At 40.7% G+C, this 13,406-nt stretch overlaps 1 protein-coding gene across 1 annotated transcript in view; it reads left to right on the plus strand.

Annotated features, from left to right (window-relative positions):
* Positions 1-13,406, plus strand: part of LOC140466712 (phosphatidylinositol 3-kinase C2 domain-containing subunit gamma-like) — a 223,152-nt gene that overhangs the window by 30,254 nt on the left and 179,492 nt on the right. Inside the window, exons 4-5 of the mRNA XM_072562213.1 lie at positions 5,546-5,676; positions 9,815-9,972. Coding sequence (XP_072418314.1) covers positions 5,546-5,676; positions 9,815-9,972 — 289 coding nt within the window. The remainder of the gene's footprint in view (positions 1-5,545; positions 5,677-9,814; positions 9,973-13,406) is intronic.

The raw sequence follows: 13,406 nt of genomic DNA on the forward strand, positions 1-13,406 counted from the left end.
AAATAAGGAATTGGAATAACTTAAATCTACTGGAAAACTTAACATAATAATAGATACAGTAACTATTGCTAATTAATTTTTCCAGTATAGCAACATCCCATTAACACATCCTTGGCAAAAAGGCAAATTCAGAAAACAGATTGTCTAGCATGCAGTTCTCCAATCCAGGAGGAAAGCATATCAAAAGACTATTGAGAGAGAGAGAACTCAGGTTTTCACAACCCTAGCAGCTTTTACTGATAAAACTAAAAATCCTGGTTGTGTAGGTTGGAGCTTGACCACACCCATTTAGGCTGCTTCTATCATTCCAACATTTAAAAAAAAACCAAGAACTCAAAAGTGGTTTACTCTAGTGGTGTCTCAGCCTTAGAACCTCCCTGCAAACAAAGTTAGGACAAAATACACAGTATCAACACATAGTCTTATCTCTTAAATTGATTACATTGAATTTGGGTCCATGGTCAGGAACAGCAGGGTATGTTAATAAGTCAGGCAGGTATTGAGTACCAGAACTGAGCTTTGGAAGAGCCGCAGCCAGTGTCCATGTCCAACAGGTCCAAGGTTCCTGCTCGTAATGTGAACTAGAACGCAGACTACAGAGAGAGAGGATGAGTAAACAGACCAAGAAACTTTGATTCAGAGTGCTGTTCATGATGGGGGAGTAAAAACAAATGTAGTAGAAATACACTGTGGGCGGCATGGCAGTACAGTGGTAAGCATTTGTCCCTCAAAGCGCCATGGACCCAGACTCGATTCCAGCCTCAGGCCACTGTCTGTGTGGAGTTTGCACATTCTCCCCATGTCTGTGTGGGTTGCCTCCGGGTGCTCCAGTTTCCTCCCACAATCCAAAGATGTACAGTTTAGGTGAATCGGCCATGCTAAATTGCTCATAGTGTTCAGGGATGTGTAGGTTAGGTGCATTAGTCAGGGATAAATATAGAGTAATAGTGTAAGGGAATGGGTCTGAGTGGGTTACTCTTCAGAGGGTAAGTGTGGATTCTATTCTAAATAGTAGTTAGGAGAGTGAGGGGAATAGATGCTGTTCTCTGCAGCAAAGAAAGTCCCATGGCTGTGTTGCCTATTTTATGCCAAGATTCAGGACCTTTCTTCTGGGCTGAAGGGGAACTTGGGAGTGGGAGGAGAAGGATCCAGTTATCATGATCCATGTAGGTAGGACAGTTTCTGCTGGGAGACAATGAGCAGCTCAGAGCAAAACTAAAATGCAAAACCACAAAGGTAATAGTGTCTGTATTACTAATGGAACCACATGCAAATTGGCACAGAGTAAATATGATTAGAGAAATAAAGATTGGTGTGGAAGAAATGTGTTCTAATTCTTAGGGCACAGGCACCAGTGCTTGGGAAAGAGAGCTGTCCATTAGGATGAGCATCAGTTGAACATTGCTGGGACCAGTATTCTGGAGAATTGCACAATGACGGTTGTAAATAGGGCTTTGAATGAATTAGTGCAGAGGAGGATGTAAGTCAAGGGGAGTTATAAACAAATCAAAAAGAAATGAGAGGGAAGAGGTGCAGGTTAGAGAATAGGGGAAAAATAATCAAAGTGTTGGCAAGAAGAGTTAACAAGAAGTATACAGAAGAACACAGCCAAAGTTAGAAACAATAATGGTAAAAAGACAAAGCTTAGGGATCTTCCTCTGAATGTTCATAGTATTTGTTGCATGATAGATGAGTTGATGACAGGAATAGAAATAAATGAAAATGGGTTCATAATTCTTACAGAAAGCTGACATGATCCAGGACTTAGAATTCAATATTCGAGGGTGTTCAATCTTCAGGAAGAATATGCAAAAATAAGAAAGAGATGAGGTAGCTTTGTTAATAAAGGAAGGTATCAGCGTAGTCGTGAGTAGTGACATTATTGCAATACATCATGACATGCAATCAATTTCTGTGAAAATAAGGAATACAAAGGTCAAAGAGTCATCTCTAGGACTCTGAACAGTTGCCTCGCTGCAGGACAATGTATCAACTGGGAACTAACGCAAGCATGTAAGTGTGATTACAAGGGTGATTTCAATTTACAAATTAAGTTTGAAATATAGCAACTCAGATCTCAAAACCAGTGTCCTCAACTTAAATAAGGGCAACTGCAAAGGTATGAAGGAATAGTTGTCTCGAGTAGCCTGGGAAAACAGACTAAAGAGAAAGTCAATGGATGAGCAGTGGCAAATATTTAAGCAGATATTTCAGCATATTTATTGCTTGAGATATAATGCTGAACTATATTCCGGTCAAAAAGAAGACTCGATGAGAAAAATGAATCACCCATGGTGAACGATAGTCAAGGAGAGTATCTAATCAAAAACTAAGGCAGACAAAGTGGCAAAAGCCAGTAAATTAGGATATTTTAGAAAGAAGTAAAAGCTTCTACAGGTGTATCAAAAGGAAAACAGTAATTCAAGTAAGTGTGGGAACTGCGAGAATGCAACTGGAACATTAATAATGGGAAACAGGGAAATTGCAGATAATCGAAACTAATATTCAGCCTTCAAAACTAACATCTCATAAACAAGATGCAAATGGGAGTAAAGCTCTTTTAACAGTCTCTATCAGGGGGGACAAAGTACTTAACAAACTAATAGAACTAAAGGCAGACAAGTCATTAGCACCTGATAACCCTACACCTAAGGGGTTTAAAGGAACTAGCTGCAGAGACAGTGCAGGTATGGGTGGAAATATTTCAAAACTCACTGGATTTCTAGAGGGTTTCAACAAACTGGTAACCACTATCGTGATGCCTTGTTTCAAGTAGGGATGGAGACAGACAGCTGGAAGCTATCAGCCAATTAGCCAAACATCTGTTGTTGAGAAAATGCTACAATCCATTATTAGGGAAGACATAGCAGGACATTTAGAAACAATTAACATAATCAGAGTCAACATGGTTTTGTAAAAGGGGAATCATGTTTGACAAATTTGCCAGCGTTCTTTGGGGATAGAAGAGTGTTGATAAAAGGGAATCAGTAGGAGTTGAGTACTTCCAGAAGGTATTTGATAAGGTGACACATAAAAGGTTATTGCACAAGATAGGAGCTCATGGTATTGAGGCTACATTAACACAGATGTTCAAGAGTCAGAAATGGGTCTTTTGCAGGTTGGACAGATGTAACTATGATCTATATTGGTGACTTGGAGTAAGGGACAGAATATAATGAATCCAAATTTACTGATAGCGCAAAGGTAGGTGGTACAGCATGTTGTAATGAGGATCAAGGAGTCTGTGAGAAGACATAGATAGGTTGAATGAGAGGGCAAAAGCTTGGCAGATGCTGGAAACTGTGAGGTCATGCATTTTGGAAAGAAGACGCAAAAGGCAATTGTCAAAATGGAGAGAGGTTTCAAATAAAGTTCAGCGGAGAGGGAGCTGGGTGTCCTTGTACTGGAAATGCCAAATTAACATGCAAATGCAGCAAGTAATTAAGAATGCGAATGGAATTTTGACCTTTATTATGAGAGAGTTGGCATTTACACATAAGGAAATCTTAGTAATATATCTTGGCAGCATGTTAGTGTTGCAGTACCTGGAGTAGATTAGATTAGATTCCCTACAGTATGGAAACAGGCCATTCGGTCTAACATGTCCACACCCACTCTCTGAAGAGTAACCCACCCAGACCCATTCCCCTACCCTATATTTACCCCTGACTAATGCACCTATCACTATGGACAATTTAGCATGACCAATTCACCTGACCTGCACATTTTAGGATTGTGGGAGAAAGCCAGAGCACCCAGAGGAAACCCACGCAGACACAAAGCAAATCCCACACAGACAGTCGCCCGAGGCGGGAATCAAACCCAGGTCCCTGGTGCTGTGAGGCAGCAGTGCTAACCACTGAGCACTATGCCACCCGAGTACTGTGCACAGTATTCACCCCTACATTTAAGAAAGAACATAATGGCTTGGGAGGCTTTTCAAAAGAGATCTACAAGGTTAATTTCTGGGGTGAAAGGGTTGACTTATCGAGAATGATAACCCAGGTTACATCTTTATTCAAAGTTTGTGAGAAGATTTGTAGCTCGGGTGCTCGTTGTTGTGGTTCTGTTCGCCGAGCTGGGAATTTGTGTTGCAGACGTTTCGTCCCCTGTCGAGGTGACATCCTCAGTGCTTGGGAGCCTCCTGTGAAGCGCTTCTGTGATCTTTCCTCCAGCATTTGTAGTGGTTTGAATCTCCCACTTCCGGTTGTCAGTTCCAGCTGTCCGCTGCAGTGGCCGGTATATTGGGTCCAGGTCGATGTGCTTATTGATTGAATCTGTGAATAGCAATATACCGACCACTGCAGCGGACAGCTGGAACTGACAACCGGAAGCGGCAGATTCAAACCACTACAAATGCCAGAGAAAAGATCACAGAAGTGCTTCACAGGAGGGTCCCAAGCACTGAGGATGTCACCTAGACAGGGGACGAAATGTCTGCAACACAAATTCCCAGCGCGGCGAACAGTTACACCTTTATGCCGAAGCGTTTAGAAGAATGAGCGGGTGATCTAATCAAAATGTCTCAGATTCTGGAGGGTCTTGACAGGAGAGATCTTGAGAAGATTTTTCCACTCGAGGGCGAATCTCGAACTAGATGATTTAGTTACAGAAGAAGGGGACACATGGTTAAAAATGAGATGCTAAGAAATGTCTTCTCCCAGAGACTAGTGAGTGGTTGAAATTTTCTGCCCCAGAGATTTTTAGAGACTAGATCACTGAAAGTATTTAAAAAGGCAGTAGATGGACTTTTGAAATATTGGGAAGCTAAGGGCCAAGGGGGAGGGGGCGACATGAAAGAGGAGTTAAAGCTAAAGGCGGTTCAACCATAATCTATAAGGGACAAATGCCTACCCCAGCCCCTATTTTTTCCACATATGGAGTCAGCTATTATGAGGGGGCATAGCTTTAAATTAAGGGGTGGTAGGTATAGGACAGATGTTAGGGGTAGATTCTTTACTCAGCGAGTCGTGAGTTCATGGAATGCCCTGCCAGTAGCAGTGGTGGACTCTCCCTCTTTATGGGCATTTAAACGGGCATTGGATAGGCATATGGAGGATAGTGGTAAAAACAATGACTGCAGATGCTGAAAATCAAATACTGGATTAGTGGTGCTGGAAGAGCACAGCAGTTCAGGCAGCATCCAACGAGCAGCGAAATCAACGTTTCGGGCAAATTCCTGATGAAGGGCTTTTGCCCGAAACGTTGATTTCACTGCTCGTTGGATGCTGCCTGAACTGCTGTGCTCTTCCAGCACCACTAATCCAGTATATGGAGGATAGTGGGCTAGTGTAGGTTAGGTGGGCTTGGATCGGTGCAACATCGAGGGCCAAAGGGCCTGTACTGCGCTGTATTTTTCTATGTTCTATATTTCTAATGGTTTTATATCCGAAGACTTGTTTACCAGATGGCTTCTGGTGTGAAATCCTAGTTCCAGTCTTCACATCCTTCCTAACCATTCGTAAACTTTATGAAAACTGTCCTGCTGCCTTGGTGTCAAGATCCTTTGTTGTTATTTCAACTTTGACATTACTTTTGGTTCCAGTTTTCAGCTACGTACAACCCAGAGGAATTGAACAGAGGGTCACTGCCTCCGAAGGACCATGAACTGAAGCTTGTCGACAAACCTGGAGGAAGCAATGAGGAGGTTGCTGCCTTCTGCAACTTGTTACATGTGTGAGTCAGAAACATTCAAATAAAGTCACGAACCGTTGATCGTAATTTCTGATCTATGCCTAGTGTTTAAGTAAAAGCATGAAAGGTAGTTTCCAAGCTTTCTCAATCCATTCAGCTGTTGCCCCTGAGGGCTCCATCTCTGTTATTGATGTACTTTTGTCTTTTAAATCCAGCTTATGTTTAAGAATTAATTTTACACTATAATATGGCAACTACAGCACAAACTTAACAGAATCAGGAAGTGCCCCATTTAACATGCTTATGTTTAGATAATTCTACTTCTGGCAAACTAGGGCTGGAATTTAGAGAAGAGAACAGGAGTTTTTAAAAAAATTACATTCCATTTAGTCCAGGTGTGCTTCCAACATCAACGTTATAAATGAGCACCTCCAGCAGAAAGCTTTGCCTGACAGTTGCATTGATTAGAAACTCCGGCAGATGTGGCCTAGGGGTGCTAGTTTGTAAAATCTACACTAATCACAGCTCCTATAACCACTCTCTTTCTATCAAAGCCTTTTCACATTTAGTTTAATGTGATTTAATGCTCCTCAGCCCAATCTCTGCCAGACATCTTTACTTCATCTTCTTCTGATTTAGTAAGAACATAAGACATTGGAGCAGGAATAGGCCCAGCCTCCAGTGCATCCTGCCATTTTGTAAGATCATGGCTGATTTGCCTCAAGCTTTAACTCTTTTTTCATACCAGCCCCTCATGACCCTCAACTCCCTGATATTTCAAAAATCGATCTGCCTCCTCTTTTAAAAAGCTAGCCTCCACAAATTCCAATATTCACGATCCTCTGAGAGAAGAAACCCTTTGCAGTTTTAACTGGGTGTGACTGTGTCTCTTAGTCTGAGAGTTCCTGACTAATAGAAGTACCTTCTCAACATTGATCTTGTCAAGCTCCCTCAGAACTTTCAATAAGATCACCCTCATTCTCCTGAACTCTAATGAATAAAGGCTTAACCTGGGTAGCCATTCTTGATAAGTCAACCTCGTCATCCCAGGAAACAGCCTGGTGAATATCTTCCCAGCTGCCTCCCAAGCCAGAATATCCTCCTTTCTATGTGGGGACCAAAACATTACTACTGGAACAGCCTCACCATTGCACTGGGAAGTTGCAACATGACTCAAACCCCTAGCAATAAAGGCCAAGCAATTCAATTTTCCTTCTTAATTACTCGCTGCACTTGCATGTTAACTTTTATCATTTCAAGTACAAGTGTTCAACTCTTTCCATACTGCACTTTCTTGGAACCTCTCTCCATTTAAATTATTATCTGTTTTTTGAGTCATCCAATCAAAGTAAATGGCCTCGCATTTTCATACATTAAACTCCATCTGACAATTTTTTGCCCGCTTCCTCAACCTATAATCCTGTGCAGATTCTTTATGTCCTCATCACAACATGTGCACTCATCCATTTTTTGTATCAGCGGCAAATTTAGATACATTACACTCTGCCCTCTCTACCAAGTCTTCTTTTATCCAATCCCCAATCATGCTAACGTATTACCTCTAGATTGTGAGTTACTATATTGTGCAATAACTTTTTAACTTCACTGAATACTTTTGGAAATCCGAATGCACTACCTCTACTAATTCCACTTTAACAATCCGCATGTTATATCCTCAAATTTATCAGGTATTATTTCCTTTCTCAAAACCATGTTAACTCAAATGCATCAGGCTTTTCTAAGCATCCTGCTTTTCTTCTAAATAATGGACTCTAGTATTTTCCCAACAACGGATATTAGGCTAACTGGTCTATAGTTTCCTGTAATCTTTCTCCTTTTCTTCTTCAACAGGGTATTGCATTAATGGTATTCCATCCAATCTTTGAGGTGTTTCTCCCTTCCTTCATGTTCCTGCTCCAGCTCTTTGCTCTTAATTTTCTTGATACTATCCTTCGGGCTCCTCTGTGTCTGGTAATAGAGCACAGAAACAGACCCTTTGGTCCAATCTGCCCATGCTGAATATAATCCCAAACTAAACTAGTCCCACTTGCCTGCTCCTATCCCATACCCCTCCATGCCTTTCCTATTCATGTTCCTATCAAAATGTCTTTTTTAAATGTTGTAATTGTACCAGTCATTTTCACCACTCCCTCAGGAAGTTCAGTCGACATGTGAACAACCCTCTGTGTAAAATATTTGCCCCTCATACTTTTTAAAATCCCTCTCCTCTCACCTTATAAACATGCTCCCTAGTCTTGAAATCCCCCATCCTAAGGAAAAGACAACAACCATTAACTCTATCTATACTTCTCAGTGTTTTATAATTTTCTATCCGGCCACCTCCTTAACCTCCTATGCTCCAATGAAAGAAAGTCCCAGCCTATCATTTGTTACTCAAACTTCCCATACGCAGCAATGTCCTGGTAAGTTTCTTTGGGACCCCCTCCAGCTTAATAATATCCTTAATAATGTAACTGAGCAACTAGAACTGGACCCAGTTCTCCAGAAAAGGCCTCACCAATGTCCTGTACAACCTCAACATGACTTCCCAATCCTAACTCAAAAGACTTAGCAACGAAGGCAAGCGTACCAAACATGATTGTCTTTTCCTTATACACGGTTCTTTAAGGGTTCTGTTTTGGGTGACCTGTTTCTTGTAAGCTATGTTGCAATGAGATGGAACCAAAAATTCATCATTATTTTTCTTCAGTGTTTCTCTTAATGCTTCAACTTCTTTTGCATGCCCAGTAGCCAAAGACTTACTTACATAAGAGTTCTCCATCCAACAATTTTTCGTGTACCTTACCTGACCTGGTTTCTATAAGGCTTCATTCAGTTGCCAATGTTGAGGCAATTCTGTAAAGTTTTGCCTGTATAATACAATAATGGCAGTCATGTCTATAAGATGTTACAGTGGACAAGAATGCAAGAGTGCTAAACAACACCTAATACTCATGCAGAATATTAAAGAAAATAGAAAAAAAATCAATAGAAAAGCATAAGTCAGGAAGACAACACTGTAGTTAAAAAAATATAAACAATGGTGAAACGTCTTTGAGTTTAGCCATTCTAGATGCAATGTTCAGTTCATTCCACACTAGTTGGAACATTATTCTCTGTTAATTTATTTAGAACATTTAGCTGCAGACAGGGGTGCATTCAGGTAGATTGAAGCAACTTTCTAGAAAATCCCAAAAGATGCAGCTATCTGAGCAAGTTTTTCCAAGCCCCTTCCTTCCTGTCGTTTTCTGCATCTATTAGATTCCTGCCACGTTGGAGTCAGTCACTGGAAAACCTCCCAAGTTATTTCTGAATACTGTCCGAGGTCAAATAAAGTGCGAAAATATCGGCTTCCTGTCACCAGCTTTAATGGAGGTAAAGGACGAAGCTCCATAGCACCAGCGTGTTATTGCTTTGTTGTTTACAATGCTATGCTGTCTGACTAAAATAGCAATCTCTCTTGCTAATTAATTTGTTTCTCCAAGCAGTCTGTAGAGCTTATTTCAGTGCCTATGTTACCAGGGCATAAAGTCAGAACATAACTGAACTGTTAACAATAATAAAAATAGTATTAGATAGAAAGGGCTGGAAGTCCATTGAGGTGCCTTTTGCATTTGTAAAAACGAACAAGATACTTCCAAATAAACACTGCAATTAGATCTTAACTCAACCTGTCAACAAATGCAGAGTTATTTGCTTTGATGTCCTTTGTCCTCCCAAACAGTTTCCACTGTAAGAGCTTGTTCAATTCCCAGCTTTTCCAGTTCTGCTGAAGCCTTGAAGGGCTCTGGCCCAAAACAATGATTCTCTTGCTCCTCAGATGCTGCCTGACCAGCTGGTATAAATAAACCTGAATTCAGGTTTTACCTCTGTCTTTATCTGTCCCTCTCTGTCTCTTTGTGTCTCACTCTCTCTCTCTCTCTCTCTCTGTGTCTATGCTCTCGCTCTCTCTCTGTCTCACTCTGTCTCTCTCTCTGTCTTTCTGTCTCCCTCTCTCTCTCTCTCTCTGTCTTTCTGTCTCTCTCTCTCTCTCTGTGTCTATGCTCTCGCTCTCTCTCTGTCTCACTCTGTCTCTCTCTCTGTTTTTCTGTCTCCCTCTCTCTCTCTCTGTCTTTCTGTCTCTCTCTCTCTCTCTCTCTCTCTCTGTTGCTCACAGCTCCTTTTTGTTTTTGTTGCACAGGCTAAGAGCTAAATACCCGAGTTCAGCGATGCAGTCTGACTACGGTCTGATCAGGAGTGTTGTCACAGTTCTTCCCGATGAGCTTCTCCGGATCTGGCATATTCCTGTAATGATTGTGACTGACATTTTTCCAGAACCAATTCAAACATCCGTACATGGTTGGTAGTGTTTTTACATTCAAGGTGTTCTTTATTGGCCCCATAGGCCATACAGGAGAAATGGTTGACATTTCTAGAGAAACTAGTTTTTTCAACTTACTTGCATTAAACTTTTCATCTCCATTTCTGTCCACTGCATTTGAGCAGAGCACAGATATCATTTTACATATCCTTGTGAAATGTCAGTAACATATCAACCAATTTATAAATTGACTGAGGGATCTGTTCCTGCCAGCTAACCTGTTCAGTATTTCCCCTTTGTATCTTAAATGCTTAATCAAATCCAATGAAAGAAAATACAGACAGCATAAAAGGTCAGTAGTCCACATAGTGGCCTGTTAAAAGAGCTAATCTGTAGCAGAACAGTGATGTAGTGTTGCAGGGCTTGTAAGCCAGAGGTCTGACTACTGTTCACAAGGCAATTGCTGGGGGAATTGAAAATCGATCAAAAACAATCTGGAAGAAAATACTCATCTCAGTCATGGAACTATATTACCATTTCTTCACTGACGCCATGTCAAAATCCTGGAACACCCTTTCTAATAGCACTGTGGGTGTTCATACACCACAAGATTGCAGTCAATCAGGAAGGCACCAGTGGGGCAAATTAGTTTGAGTGAAGTTATTCTAGTAATGTTTGTAGTTTAATCAGAAATTGAAAAGACAATTTGGAACAAGCAGGTTTGTCAATCCTAGAAGAATGAAACTGTGGTCTGCGTCTGAGAAATTAAATCAGGGCAGATGTGAAATGTGGAAGTTTAAATTGTTGGTAGATTAGGCTCAGCATTTTTATTGATTCAGTATTTTGATATTTCTATAGTTGACACCTCCACAGACTGACAGATTTTCCCCCCGAGATAGCCTGTCTGAGAAAAGGCTCCTGATTAGTTGCCATTCTGTCAGTAATCAAAGGAGGAAAGGGGTGCATGTCTGTATTACCTTCCACAACATCAGGACCATGTCCCCCAGTCAGAATGTATTACAGCCAATGGAGAACTATTGCTTGAAGGAGCAAACACAGCAGTTAATTTCCACACCACCAACCTCCCACAGAAATGAAGAAGTAATTGATTAAGTCACTTCCATGGATGTTTGAAGACACTGCCTTGGTTTGACCGTGGCTCCTAGACGCAGCATCTCTTGTTGCATTTTCTCAGCAAATATGTGCCAGCCTAGATATTGTGCTCAAACCTCTGCAGCACAACGTAAATACATGACCTTCTAAATCAATGTATTACCATTGAGCCACGCTGCCAAAAACAAGTGTGGATTTTGTTTTGATAGTCTAAGCTGATATCCACTATTAAATGCCTGTGGTACTCAACAAGCTTTGTATAAGCAATATCCCATATTGTGTATCATTTGTAAAGCCAGAGACCTAAATAACCCCCACAGGAAACAGTCTGCATGTGCAGAGCTAAGTCAATACTTTCATTTCCAAGGCTCGCAGAATTCCCAGAAGTTAATACAAATGAGCAATAAGCTCTGCAATTGATTGAGCTTCAGAAAGTGCTCCTGTCACTCGATATTAACTTTAAGTAGGAGCTTGGACACTAAAGTATCCATAGTGCTTGAGGAGTTACCAAACTCAGAAGGTGTGGATTCAAGTCCCTGTCTCAGTGTTGAGCACAAAATCAAGGCACCAATGCAGTACTGCAGGAGTGCTGCACTGGAGGTGTCACACTCAGAGGAGTCAGTAAATTAGGACCACATCTATCTCCTCAGGTATAATAACTAATAAGACTATACTAAAGAAGATATTCCTCAGACAAAACACATAACCTGTTCATTACAACATTCCTTTTGTAGGAAAACTCAGCTGGTCAGGCAGCTAGATCAGTGCAGAGATTCCGAATTGCAAAGGCGAGTCACTCAACATGAAACATTCAATCAATTTCTCTCTCCTCAGATGCTGCCAGACCTGCTGAGTTTCTCCAGCAATTCCTATTTTCATTGTCGGTAGAAAGTCTTCCTGAAAACGTCCGGCAGCATCTGCAGAAACTGAACTCGAGCTACCATTTCAGCCAATTGATCTTTCATCCGCACAGGAAGGATTTTAAGAAACGTGTTAAGTGAATAGGAGTGGAAATCACGTTTCAGCTTTACAAAGTCCTGATTAGAGCCCAAATGGAATACTGTCAGAAGTTCTAGGCACCGCATCTTAGGAAAGATACATTATCCTTGGAAGAGTACATTGTAAACTTACTAGAACAATACTTCAGGAGTTCATTTACAAGAGGAAGGTTACACAAACTAGGGCTATATTCCCAGTAATTTATGAAGATAAAAGGATGATTTGATCAAAAGGTTTTCAGAATGTTAAGGGGATCAAGTAGTGTAAGTAAAGAGAGACTATTCCCATTGGTTTGGAAGACTATAGCATGGGAGAAAGAGAGGATTGCAGATGCTGGAGATAAGTGTGGTGCTGGAAAAGCATAGCTGGTCAGGCAACATCCGTGAAGCAGGGCCACAACACAGTCATACTTTTCAAGACTGAACTTGAAAAGTAAGAAAACGTTTTGTTTATATGGTGCTTTACAAAGCCATTGGACGTATGAAAGACCTTCACAGCCAATGAAGTGCTTTCCAATTATTGCCATCATTGTATGAAGGAGCCAGTTTGCATACAGCAAGTTCCCACAATGTGATATTAACCAGGTAATCTGTTTTTTGTTGTATGATGTTAATTCAGGAATAAATATTGGTCAGGACACTGGGGATTTCTCCCTTGCTCTTCTTTGAAATAATGCAACGGGACCTTATTCCCCCGCCTTTGCAAGTGTAATTCCCAGTTTAATGTCGTGGCCATAAGTGTAACATCTTGACGTACTGAGTCAGATCTTTATGCGCAAGACTGCAGTGGGTCTTGACCCCAAATCAACCATAACTGGAACCACTTTTGTACACTTTTGAAACTCAATTTTACAAATTCACTGGGAGGAGTGAAAGATGATTGGTGGTATTGGGACAAAATCTCATCTGCTAATTCAGAGGGGAGATAAATAACATAGAAATGTGTGTTGTCAATAATATAACTTTATTGACAGGTGTGGATCGATCATGACATTGTGCTGAATTTCTCAGTTATGATATAATCTCCAAAATGCTTAGATGTGGTTGATACTGCCAAAAGTTATTTTACTCAAATAAAATATAGTAATCATCAAACATATATATTTTAACTTACCTAATTTTCCCTACTACTTTAGCCTTAGTGTTGCTACGGATTTTCAATGTTATTGTACGATGGATCTTCCCCCTTGGCCTATATAGATGTAACAAAAATATAGCAATGTTAGTCATAGATTAAAGAAAACTAGCAGCTTGTATCAAAACAAACAACACTTCAGTCAACAGTCAGAAATTGTTGAACTTCGGTGAAGATTTTAGATATTGCTACTTTTCTGATTTAATCAATGAGTCATGAAGAATCA

This window comes from Chiloscyllium punctatum, chromosome 44 (genome assembly GCF_047496795.1).
Source record: "Chiloscyllium punctatum isolate Juve2018m chromosome 44, sChiPun1.3, whole genome shotgun sequence".
NCBI classification, from domain to species: Eukaryota; Metazoa; Chordata; class Chondrichthyes; order Orectolobiformes; family Hemiscylliidae; genus Chiloscyllium; species Chiloscyllium punctatum.